Raw genomic sequence first — 12,853 nt, 5'->3', positions numbered from 1 at the left:
GCGATCATAATGGCCTTGAAGAATGGAACTGACATTAAATGTGGAAAGACTGGATCAGTGAGACGCAGGGATGGGATGTTAGTTTGAGCTTGGAATGAGCCTTGGTTAAGCAACAAGAATGAACTAGATGGGCTTTGAGGGACAGTGAGCAAACCATGCATCTGTTTCCTAAACAGTAAAGATTGATGGGGCTAGGAAGGGTCTGGGCCATCCTTAAGGCTTTGAACTTCAAACTCCACTGGTCACGTGTTCGTCTGAAGGCTGGCGAGTGTGGAACGGACCTGGTAGAAGTGAGTGCCGTTTCCCATCAGTCTGATACACACAAAGCAGGAGTACTATTTGCACTGGAGATCCTTTTTGAACTTGACTGTCTCCATAAAGCCATGCATCACCTAGGATTGGTTTTAATGATCTTGAGGGTAGTTTAGATGCTTTGGTGATGGTGGGAAGACGGTAAAGGAGTCAAAAAGAAGTAGAGATGTGAGAAAAGGAAAAAGCAAGTTACGGTTCACAGCCGTCATCCCTAGTGGTTGCTGTCTAGCCTCTGAGTCATTCTGCTTACTCTCTGTGTGAGCTGTGAATTACTGGTGGACTAAGAGAAGAAATGTTTACTTTTTTTTTTTGAATATGTTCTTAGTAATGTTACTGTGCCAGGGAGAATTGGACATTTTTAATCTAATTTTCATTTCTCTGAAATGATTGTTTCTACTTTACTCTGATTTCTAGTCTGACATTTAATCAAAGGAGCAGTTTACCCGTAGGGTCATTTTGCTAATTCATCTTATTAGTGACTGGCATTGGGAGGCTGTTGTCCAAGCGTTCATCTCACAAGTCTTTAAATTTAATTTTACATCTCAGATCTATGACATTGAATAATTATGCATAAATAAAGGGCTTTCTATTTCTGAGAATCTTTTTTTTTCCACTTTATTTTGTTTTGCCACCAGTTCATTTGCTCTCTTAAAGATAATCTTGCCTATTAAGAGTCTTAATTTGTTTTGAATAGTAAGTCAAAGAAAAAAGCTTTCCTGTGTGAGACAAGGTTTTGGTTTTTTTTATGCAGATAAACAGTAACTTTAGAAATAAAATTAGGAGATACATACATATGTACATATATATATGTGGTGAAAAATAAAAGAATATTTAGCTTGAGAGGACTTGAGGTCATCTCTTTTAGCTGCCTGCTTCCAAACAGAAGGAAAACCAGACTGATAGCCAATTACTACTCGGAGGCACCACCCTAATGTAATTATTGTGTCCCTAAAACTGCTTCCCTAATGACCTGGGAAGGAAGGAGGATCTGCCAGCTCTGCTTTGATGGCACAGTCTGCCCTCACCAGATCCCTGAAAAGACTCAGTCACTCAGTTTCTCATACTTAATAAGGTTGTAACTGTCTCTTTGATGTCACTGTCTGCTGGTGTTTCTAGAAGTTCACCTGGCGAACACTAAGGAAGCATCTTTATTTTAAAATACCAATAGGCATACACTCTAAGACATACTTGCCTGCTGCCCTACTTGCATGCAAATGCGTTCTTCTGTGTTAATAATAATAATCTGTTCTTAGGCTGTGTCGCCTGCACTGCGCTCGTCAAAAATGCCTACGGTTGGGACAGAAGACCGACCTCTTGGGAAGGATGGAAGAGCTGCTGTTCCTTACCCACCAAGTAAGAAAGGGAGATTGAGCTTCGGCTCAGTACTTACAGCTAATATATAATGTTCTCATACTCAGTGGTGCCTTAACTGAGATTCCCCTCCTTTTTTTTTTTTTTTTTAATCTTTTTAACAGAATACCAACTATGAATTAAAACTTATATAAATTAGTGTTCCTAAGGTGGCAGGCAGCTAAGAGACCATTTAAATTTGAATTCCTTTTCAAAATAAGAATTAATTTTTATGGTTTAAAATATGGAAAAACATGCTTTAGGTTTTTTTTTCAAATAACCCTTTCCTAGTAGGATACATGCTGCACGGGGGTTTTTCAGAGCGATATTAAAGCTGTAAGAGCTTGTGTAAAATGTTTCAATTTTCATAAATTTAATTCACACAGGATAATGAATATTTGTTTTCTATGGTCCTTTTTCCAATTCATTCTGAAGTTTTTATGTTTCCTTAAAAAAGCAACAAGTTTTTACTATGTATGCAGATAAGAGGAGAAACTTTTTTTTTCTAGTTATTCTTTACCCTAAGAAACATTATTCTACAAGAGAAAAGAAAGTCAGAGTAGCTTATATGGATACTCTGAAGCAGAAACATAATTCCATTGCAAATCATTCTTTAATACCTTCTCATTAACTTCAGCTGGTAATGAGAACAAATTGAGGGGAAAAACCACCATGTCATAGGGATGAGTCAAAAAGTTTTATGAACCTATAAATGTAGTACTGATTTACTCAAATGTAGAAGTGTGAAGTATACAGAGATTGGATTTTGACAGCTTTAGTGGATCCATAGCTTTTTAAAATATGCAAAGCTTTCTCAAGCATGACATGTATGAAAATGAATAATGATAGCCAGCCAGTTTCTGTGGTTTTTTTAATTAAACATTTTTCTTTTTTTATTACTCTGCACTGCAGAATTTTACAAACATGAAACTCACAGATTAAAAGAAACATTATTAAAGTAGAGTCATTTGGAATAGGTCAGATGAATAAATTTTCCCCTTGTATTGAACCAGTTACTCCTGCTTTTTTTTTTTTTTTTTTGACATTAAGTGATACATAGTGATGTTAAGTGTTAGAATGTCCTGATAACTTGTCCAAGATTATTCACTCAGAAGCCATCCTGCTAGTTAATGTCATTGCCTAGTAAAGTATATGGTGTGCTCTCTTCTTTCTCTCATTTTATTCAGAAAGGAATTTTTTCAAAAAGAAGCTACTCAAAATTTTGTTATAAAGTACAGGTTATATGAATTAATGAATCTGAAATACAGCAAAAATATTAACATGAGGAAAATACAGATACACAGGATTCAAGAGGATCTTTTTAACGTGTCTAAGTATGTGTGTATAAATGTGTGTACGGGGACGTATACGTAATATTTCCTCCCAAGACATGACAATGAAAGTAGCATGGCAGGAAGCTCTCATCTCTGCAGTAGCTTAGTGTACGCTGAAGTGGACTGACAGACATAAACATTCCATGTCTGGAGTAGCACCATCCAACGGGGGTGCAAGGTGAGCCACCACTGAGAGCCACATAAGTAATTTTAAGTTTTCTAACAGTTTAAGAAAGTAAAAAGAACCATGTGAAATTAATTATAAGAATATACTTTAGTTAACTCAGTGTATCCAAAACATTGTCATTTTTATATGTAGGCAGCATAAAAATATTGAGATACTTTACATTCCTTTTTCGTACCAACTGTTTGGAATGTAGGGTATATTGTATACACGCAGCACACCTCAGGTTGGATGAGCCCTGTTTTGAATGCTCCACAGCCACATATGGCTAGGGGATGCTGTGTTGGATAGCACAGGTCCGTAATTACTCATTTGTGAATGTAATAATGGAGACCACAACACACAATAACAGTGAGGTTTAATTCAGCATTAAGACTGTGTTAAGGGCATATGTGTTATATTGATAAAAACACAAGTGTTTCTCTTAGGTTTTATTATTAATCAGCTGATTATGAATTTTTGTCTTTGAAAAGCATGTTCAGTTGAAGTATGAGTCTTTGAGGAGGCAAAATGAATGAGTTGGACTTTTGAGTTGGCTTCATTTTATTCTACAAGAAAACATACCGTTTGTCAGGGACTTTGCTAGGTGCTCTGGGGGGGGAAGAAAACCAAGAAGTTGACTGAGAAAGTGATGATGCTTCTGTTGGAAGCGTTGTGCATAAATACTCGAAGTACAGGGTGGGAAACAGTGTCCTTAATGGTGAGTTCCTGCGCAGGTGTAGTGGGTCTTGAGAATAGGCAGGGTGCAAGTAAGTGGAACAGTCTACTTTCTGGAGGACCGTGATGTTTCTGTGGGTTTCTGTTTTCTTTCTGCCTTGCCCACTTTGAGTCCAGTTCCCAGGTTTTTTTCCCTCACAATTTCTTTAGGGTCATCTCTTCAGAAATTCCCTGTGACTTAACAGCATTTCCATCTTTTTCTAATCTAACTAGCATTGGGAGGGAGGCCCGGTTATTGCTGACTCTCATCAGTTTCTGAGTGTTTAGGTGTACTTGGCAAAGTGTTCACTTCTGTGCATACATTATGTCATTTAACATGCACCAAAACAATGTGAGGTAGATATTATTCCCATTTTGCAGATGAAGGAATTAAAGCTAGAGAGGTTAACTCCTGAAGAATACCTGATAATAGAATGGTGAAGACCACTTTTTAATGTGAATCTCTGGCAGGTGGAATCTCATTTTATCCATACTTTTTTTGTTATTTTTTACCTTTGATAAAAATGATCAAGGTGGCTGAAGCTTTGAAACCTCAGATAATGTAACACTGTTATGTAGCATCAAAAAAGTTGAGTATCCCTAAGTGGAAAAATCCCTTTATTTCATTTCTTAGAGAAAATTTAAAGACTAATTTAATAAACTAATTTTAGGGCAAAGTTTTGTACCAGAGCCAGAATACTTAAGTGAAGGAAAAGCTAGTCTACGTTCACTATCATGTTAATTCAAAGTGAATTTATGTAGTTTCATTATTTTCCAAATACCTACTTTGTTAGTTAAGATCTATAGTGTGATATGAGTTTGCCGATCCTATGAAGCAGACTTACAGTTTAAAATGCTCCACTTAAAATTAATTTTATATTAAAATTGACCAGTAGCTGCTCTTTGGCTTGGAAAAAGGAACAGGGACTATAAAAGTTAAAGGTGATGAGTGTATTTCAAGTGTAAGCTAACTATATTGAAGTCTTTAAGCTTGTTTTGAAGAAAACTTACTGATCTAGTTGCTGCTACATCTGAAGACCTGTTTTTCAGCCTCGGGACGTACCAGTTACGTAGTACGTCCAGTAGTTCTGTGGTAGTTTCTGGCTTGGCTTGTATCCCTAGCTCTGTGCTCCTTAATGGTACAATACTGTCACAGCAAGAAGGTGCCTTGAAGGTCAACTTGGGGGCTTAGGTTTTCTTTTTCTTTTTCTTTTTCTTTTTCTTTTTCTTTTCTTTTTCTTAGCAGTAGCAGGTACCATTTTTACTAACGACATCTTACACAGAATCCAATTATAGGAAATAAATAGAAGCGGAGCTTCTCTATTGGAAATGAAAGTTTAGATCTGAAACCCTGTCTGCTGGCCTTGTCCTCCCCTTGTTTTACAGATAAACACCGGAGGCCAAGAGAGGGCAATGTATTCTGGATTATGTAATTGTTTAACTAGGATATAAGGTAAAAAATCATCTAATCCAAGAGGTTCTCACCTCTCTGCCTCTGTATGGTAGAGGCTCTCCCCTCCCCCCGTAAACAAAGGAAAGAAAGAGAGCCTGGTGGGAATCACACGTCCTGGTCAAGGCTTCCGTTTTAGATGAAGGAACTGAGGCCCTGAGGCCCTGAGGGAGGAAGTGGCCCGCCCACCGCAGCGCTGTGCTGGGAGCGCCCGGCTGTGAGCCCAGGCCGCTGCTGCTGCCTTTTGGCCTTGCCTTACTCTGACCTGGTCAGAGCAGGACGCACTTGCACTCTGTTGAGTTCTGATTCAGAGCTGGAAATCGTATCTTAGTCCATTTAGTGGTTACTGTTTACCTTTTTAAATGTTGAAGTTGCTAGAAAGAGCAATATAGTTGGAAATTGAGACAAGGGATGTGATTCCAAATCACTGATTTAAACTTGGGCTCCAAATGTTTAAATAAATTTGCTGTACAGGACACCTCCTAGTGGCCAGGTTCCCTAATCACAGTCACAGCTTGCATTTCACTCTGTCCGTTCCTGCTGTGAGAATTAGTGCCTTAATGAGCCCTGTTGATGATGGTTAACCTCAGGTATGTAACAGTGTTTGTTTTAAAGGTTGAGAATCACTATTCTGAGTATTTCTTAAAAGATACCTTTTTTCCTCAGTTGATTTTCACTAAATTGTCTTCTGGTTTTGGATAGGATTATTAATCCTAACAATGAAGTTTCGTTTTAATATCAATTTGAAAAGAGTATGGGACTGTTTCCCAAAAAAGCAGTGAGTATAGTGGATTTATCAAACTAGCTGAGTAATCCTACTACATGTAAACCAGCATTCTGACTCTGAACAATTCTTGTTTTCTGTGATATAAAATGCCTAATGGGTTTTCCATTAAAATTTTCTGTGTAGCATTTGTTACATAATTCTGAAATATTTCATACATACTTGTAAGCAGGGATAGAAGTTTATTTTAATAAAGTGATTATTTCATCAAATTGCTTCCAGCTTCTACTTAGTTCATCTCCTTAGATTTTTCCAGGGAAATCAGTTGTTGAAAGAAAAAAAAAGTATCTTATGTGGACTTTATTCACTTAATTAATGTGAAGCCAAATTATAAAGCATCAAGAAGATAGTGATAAAGTTCCAGAAAGAGTAATTTTCTGCCGATGGCCTTCTTCTCGAGACTTCCATTATTAATATTCTATTATGTAACTGATATGACCAACCATTCAGTTAACTTATTTCTGATGCCAAATCAGGTACCTGGCTATGAACTGGGGTTTTGGGGTGTTTTTTTTTTTTAAAAGAAGTCGGGCCTGTTAAAAGAAATTTTTTATTTTTATTTTTATTTTTTTTAGCAGTTGCAGACCTGCAAAGGATGTTCCCCACCCCTCCTTCTTTGGAACAGCATCCTGCATTTTCTCCTGTGATGAATTATAAAGACGGAATCAGTTCAGAGACAGTGACAGCATTAGGCATGATGGAGAGCCCTATGGTCAGCATGGTTTCAGCACAGCTCACTGAATTCAAAATGGAAGTGGAAGACGGATTAGGAAGTCCCAAGCCAGAGGAGATAAAGGTAATTGCCAGTATATTAATTATACAGAGACAGGGTGGTTTCCAGGCAGATATATGCGTCTTTATCTGTATGCATAACTTACTGAGAGTTCTCTGAACTAGATCATGAGGTGGGCCACTCGGTATGTTCGGTACATTGTCTTGATTAGTTTAAAATTTTGGCATTGGCATTTTTCTGTTGATCGGACAAGAGGTATATTGAATTACATTTTGTCATCACAGGACTTTTCATATGTGCACAAAGTTCCAACTTTTCAACCCTTCGTGGGATCCTCCATGTTTGCTCCACTGAAGATGTTGCCGAGCCAATGCCTGCTACCTCTGAAGATTCCTGATGCCTGTCTGTTTCGGCCTTCGTGGGCAATCCCTCCTAAAATCGAACAACTGCCCATGCCCCCTGCAGCCACTTTCGTTAGAGACGGCTACAAGTACGTGCTGGGGTTGTGTCTAGTCACCTGCCATGTTAAAATGACTTTTATCTTAACTAAATATTCATGTTAAATGATGACAGTAGCATCACATTTGGAACTTTCCTTTATTGGTCATTCATGTTTTTGTGCTTATTTTTGTGTGTTGAAAATGTCATGATTTTTCTAAACTGAATTTTATGTACGTGGAAGAAGTAAGGGCGTTATTTGTATAGAGAACCATGGTGTTCGTGCTCATTAAATGTCAAATCATTGTCCCCAAATCAAGCACTAGATTGGAGTGGGTAATATTTTGGGGGTGATGGTGGTAAATACTTCTAAAATTAAGTATTCACATGATAGTGTCTCTGTTACTGACCCCACACCACGTAAGAAAGCAGCACAGAATGGTGCTGTGAAGCAAGGGAAGGAAAAGGATGTATTTTCGTAGCTTGGACGTATTTCATACTGTCCCCCAAAAAGTTCTTATTTCATCGATGTAGAATCTGTCTCCCCTTTGATTAATAATTTCTTAATAAAATAATTAAATTCTATAAAATGGAAGACCACAAACTCAAATTTCTATCAGGACCAGGTAAGCAATTTGTGGATGAAATGGACGGGACAGAACAAAAGACTTGGCACTGCTGATGCTCAGGGTCACTGTGAGGGACAGTGCGGTGGGCAGGGTCACTGATGAGCTGTCGCATACGCCCATTTAAAGGGGCCTTTGCTGCTCAGCCGCGGTGATTGTTCAGACAGGAGTGTGGGAGGCTGACATCGGGCTTTTAATGTAAATTTTCTTTTAAAATGTTGATAGTTAATCCAGAGTTACATTTTAGGAGCTAAGACAAGTTTGTGATCCAGACCCAGTCTGTAGCTACTTTTCTGTGACCTCATATAAAAATCATCTCGACGAAATCAACTTGAATATTATAAACAGGGTTTATGCTTGGGTATGTGAAGTCCATATTGGAAAGAAAACTGACAGAAATGGTTGAAAAGAACCTTAGACTTGGGGACGTTCAGCTATAGAGTCATACCTGCCTTTTTTGTTTAGTCTCTGTGACCTTAAATGGCTGTTTTATCTGGGTCTTCCCTTCTTTAAAACGGGCTGTGTCGCCCCACCTCCCATGCAAGACTGTGAAAGGCTCTGAGGACTAATGCCTGTGGAATTAGGTGGGACTCACAGCTCACCAGCAGCAGGAACGCGTGTGCGCGGAAGCGCCCTGGACGGGAGGGCTTGGCGTATCTCTGCGCCGGTGGTGCCCTGGCTTACAGGTGCAGCACAGCCAGGCAGGGGTTAGCACGCCACCAGCAAACGGTGCAGCCGCTTCAGAACCTTCCCAGAGCTCAATCTCCCGCACACACAAGATCCTCAAAAAAGTGACCTGTAACCTTTGCCATATGATAGTATCAGTAACAGGTAATTTAGATCATTGTTTGGATCTATTAAATCTATCGTTTGCTATCACTGCCCCTCAATTACTGGTATTCTACACTGGCACTGGCAGTAGAACCTGCTGGGATGTGTCTGCATCTTCCAGTGTGACCTCTGCTACCCCAGGTTGTAGCTGTGTGCCACTTGAAATGTGCCTAGTTGAGACCAGGACTGCAGTTTTAGGGTTTTTTAGGTTAATTTAAATTCAGCACATGGGGCTGGTGGCTACCTCCCTGGACAGCACGGTTCTAGAAATCCTCTTGCTGTGGTCTCCCTCGCCCTGGCCCCTGGCTTTGTCACAGCACACTAGCACTGCGAGTCCTGGCACTTTTGCTGTGAGCTAACTTTTCTTCCTCTTTTTCACTGTTGCATATCCAGCATCTAACCTGGGATTGGTCCTCACTTCACTTTTATTGAATGGAAAAAATCAAGTTAACTATACAAGATAAACCATTTTTACTGCCTAGGGAGCAATTTAATTATTTAGGTTTTCAGTTAATCACCATAGTTCCTTTTCTGATCTGAACTGCATAATAGTTTTTGGGTTTTGTTGAACAGGAAGATTTGAAAGGAATCCAATTAGAGTAAAGATCATTATTACATACTTAGTATTTTGGTCTCTGAGATATCAGTGATTGCTAATCAGAGTTTCTGGGTCATTTGTTATCTGTACTCAAAGATATCACTGTGCCTCAGATTTAACATTTTTTCACAGTGCCTGATTTGGATTTTCAGGTTGATAGTTTAGGCATAGCTAATTAAAATTACAGGAAAATGATTTGAAAAGCCATTACTTTATGACATTCTTTTAAATTGTAAGTGAATGAATATGTAGCTTACTGGAAGAACATTAGTTTAAGCACAACATTAGTAGATTTCAGAAGAATTTTAAGCATTAAAAATCTGTTTCTTTTGTTGCCTTCTAATTGGAAAGAATGGTCTCATGATGTTTTACATGTACATTTAAGAATGTGTATCAAGAAAATTTTATAATAATAATAATAATGTAAAGGCAGAACATTGCAGATACTATTTTGTTTTCTATGTGGCTATTCCAAGAAGTCACTGCTTATGATGGGGAAGTAGGGGTATATAGCTCAGTGGCAGAGCACGTGTTTAACATGCATGAGATCCTGGGTTCAGTCCCTAGTACCTCCACTAAAAAAAAACTCTAATTACCTCTCCCCCAAAAAAACAAAATAGAAGTCACTGCTTATGAGAAAACAGCACAGTGTGATCAATCTAAAAATTACTGTGCTATATAATTTATAGCATGTTGAAAAACAAACAAAAAAAGAACTAGAATTGCCTACCACCCTACAGAAATCTGTTAGAAGTCTGGCAACTATGATGCAGGGTGTACTTCTGTGCAACTGCCTAATTAATACTAAGGCCTCTTAGCAGCATGTGTAATATTTGTGTTAATTGTGGGTATAGTACTGGCCAATGAGTTTCCTAAAATAGAATCCCCTCATGGTCACTCATTACTTTAAAAATGCTAGTAAGTCTAGATAGGACTGCATTTTGAAAATTAAAAAAATGTTAAATTTTCATGTGCATTTGAGTATAACTATTTTAGAATCCTATATAGATTATAGCCTCAGAGAACAAGTACACTGGCAGACTTTCAATTTCAAAAAATGACAAAAATGTAATTGCAAATTAGATCGAAATTTCATCCTATGGTCTTCTAGCTAATTTGGCATCTGAACTCAAGTGTTAAAGTTCTGTTTAGTAGTTACAGGTTTTCAAACTTACAGTGTCCAAACCCAGAGTCATATTTTCTTGTAAAAATAGTAAAACTTCCCTCAAAAGATTGAGAGTTGCTTAAATGTGGAATAAGCAGAGGGACATTGCTGTAGTGAGTTCCTCTTCATAGCTCGCTTCTTGATTTTCCACACACTGCACTGACCACTTTTCATCTTTTTTTTTAAGAGAAAACTGAATATGCCAGTGACAGCAAGCATAAATAAGAAATGCACCGGTCAGGTTGGGGTGATTTTGTGTGTTTGCCAGCACCTGTGTCCTGCCGCCTGGTCTCACTTGGTGCCGTCTGTCTGTTGCAGTAACGTGCCTAGTGTCGGGAGCCTAGCTGATCCAGACTATCTGAACACACCACAGATGAACACCCCGGTGACATTGAACAGCGCTGCCCCAGCCAGCAACAGCGGAGCAGGAGTTCTGCCATCTCCAGCAACCCCTCGCTTCTCTGTCCCCACACCACGGACCCCCAGGACCCCAAGAACTCCCAGAGGTGGGGGCACTGCCAGTGGTCAAGGGTCTGTTAAATATGACAGCACCGATCAGGGGTCACCAGCCTCTACCCCTTCTACCACACGGCCCCTTAACTCTGTGGAGCCTGCCACCATGCAGCCAATCCCTGAAGCCCACAGTCTCTATGTCACCCTGATTCTCTCCGATTCTGTGATGAATATCTTTAAAGACAGAAACTTTGACAGCTGTTGCATCTGCGCCTGCAACATGAACATCAAAGGGGCGGATGTCGGGCTTTACATCCCTGATTCTTCCAACGAGGACCAGTACCGCTGTACCTGTGGGTTTAGTGCGATCATGAATCGCAAACTTGGCTACAATTCGGGACTCTTCCTGGAAGATGAGTTGGATATTTTTGGGAAGAATTCTGATATTGGTCAGGCTGCGGAGAGGCGCTTAATGATGTGTCAGACCACCTTCCTTCCTCAGATGGAAGGAGCCAGAAAATCCCAGGAGCCACCAATAAGCCTTCTCCTCCTCCTGCAGAATCAGCATACACAACCTTTTGCTTCACTGAGCTTCCTGGACTACATTTCCTCTAACAATCGCCAAACTCTTCCCTGCATGAGCTGGAGTTACGACCGGGTGCAAGCAGATAATAATGATTACTGGACGGAATGCTTTAATGCCTTGGAGCAGGGCCGGCAGTACGTGGATAATCCCACAGGCGGCAAAGTGGATGAAGCTCTGGTGAGAAGTGCCACTGTGCACTCCTGGCCTCATAGCAACGGTAGGTTTCCCAGAAGGCAGATGTACTTTGAAAGTTATCATGGTGCAAGGATAACTTGCAGACTTTCTTTGCTTTGTAACATGACAAAATTTTAAATTTCATTTCTTTAAAAAAAAGACAGAGCTAAACTAAGAGCCATCTTGTTATCACCCTAAATTTAAGGATGGGGAAATGTTTCATATTGAAACATCTTTGGAGAAGACTAATTATTTTATGAAAATTTTCTCTTGTATTATTAATTCACATAAGCAGCTCATACTGGAAGCCTGTGACTGCTGAGTATCAGGTCACCTAGAATATGCAAACTGATACTTTGCACACCTTTTCACGTTCAAGCCTGCCCGTTCTTCTGGGTCAAGTTTCCGTGATGCTTCTCCCATGGTGCCTTCTGCCCATTTACAGAGTATTTTCTCCTTCCTCTGGTTTCCCAGTATTTTGTGTCTCTGGTAACTGATCACATTTTACTTCGTGCTGTGGTTACTGGGGCATGTCACTGTCTTAAAAACTTGAGCTATAAGAGTGCCAAGCTTCCCTTTCCTCACTCATTCGCTATCTGTGCCGTGAGGTATCCTGGGGAATAAAATGGTGACTGAAAGAGACAAGGTACCAGCCCTCAGGGACTTTCTAATCTATTATGGAAAATGGATATGAATAAAAAATTACACAAATAAGCATATTATTACAAACCATTATAAGTGATGAAACCATGGAGTAGGAGGGCCACCCTAGGCTGGAGGTAAAGGGACACTCTGAAGAAGTAGTAACGTTGAGATTGCAACAGTGAGTGCAGGTTAACTGGGAAAGGGGGGAGGGTCATGAAGAACTGTGTCCCAGGCAGGAGTGGAAAGTGTGAAGGCCCAGAATTATGTAGAGCACAGGCCCTTCAGAGAGCTCACAGAGGCTTAGAGGCCAGCAAGACTAGGCTGTGAAGAGCCTTTTGAGACATGTTGAGGATGGGGTCTTCCTCATGTAGGTCATTGATGGGTTTTCTGAAGAGGCTGACATCAGCTTTGTGTAGTTAAAAAAGAAGAAAATGTACTCTGACCATAATGTGGGCTGTGGATTAGAAAATGGCAGGAATGGACTTGAGGAGACA

General features: G+C 39.7%; 1 protein-coding gene across 2 annotated transcripts in view; it reads left to right on the top strand.

Moving 5' to 3' along the window:
• Window positions 1-12,853, top strand: part of MED13L (mediator complex subunit 13L) — a 253,854-nt gene that overhangs the window by 213,614 nt on the left and 27,387 nt on the right. The window contains exons 14-17 of one of the 2 annotated variants that reach the window (XM_031442848.2): window positions 1,566-1,665; window positions 6,689-6,906; window positions 7,128-7,333; window positions 10,820-11,757. In XM_031442848.2, the coding sequence (XP_031298708.1) occupies window positions 1,566-1,665; window positions 6,689-6,906; window positions 7,128-7,333; window positions 10,820-11,757 (1,462 nt within the window). Of the gene's footprint in view, window positions 1-1,565; window positions 1,666-6,685; window positions 6,907-7,127; window positions 7,334-10,819; window positions 11,758-12,853 lie in introns of both variants that reach the window. The other variant, XM_031442847.2, reaches the window with a different exon arrangement.

Source organism: Camelus dromedarius, chromosome 31, assembly GCF_036321535.1.
Source record: "Camelus dromedarius isolate mCamDro1 chromosome 31, mCamDro1.pat, whole genome shotgun sequence".
Lineage (NCBI taxonomy): Eukaryota > Metazoa > Chordata > Mammalia > Artiodactyla > Camelidae > Camelus > Camelus dromedarius.
This window is presented reverse-complemented; position numbering and strand designations above follow the sequence as displayed.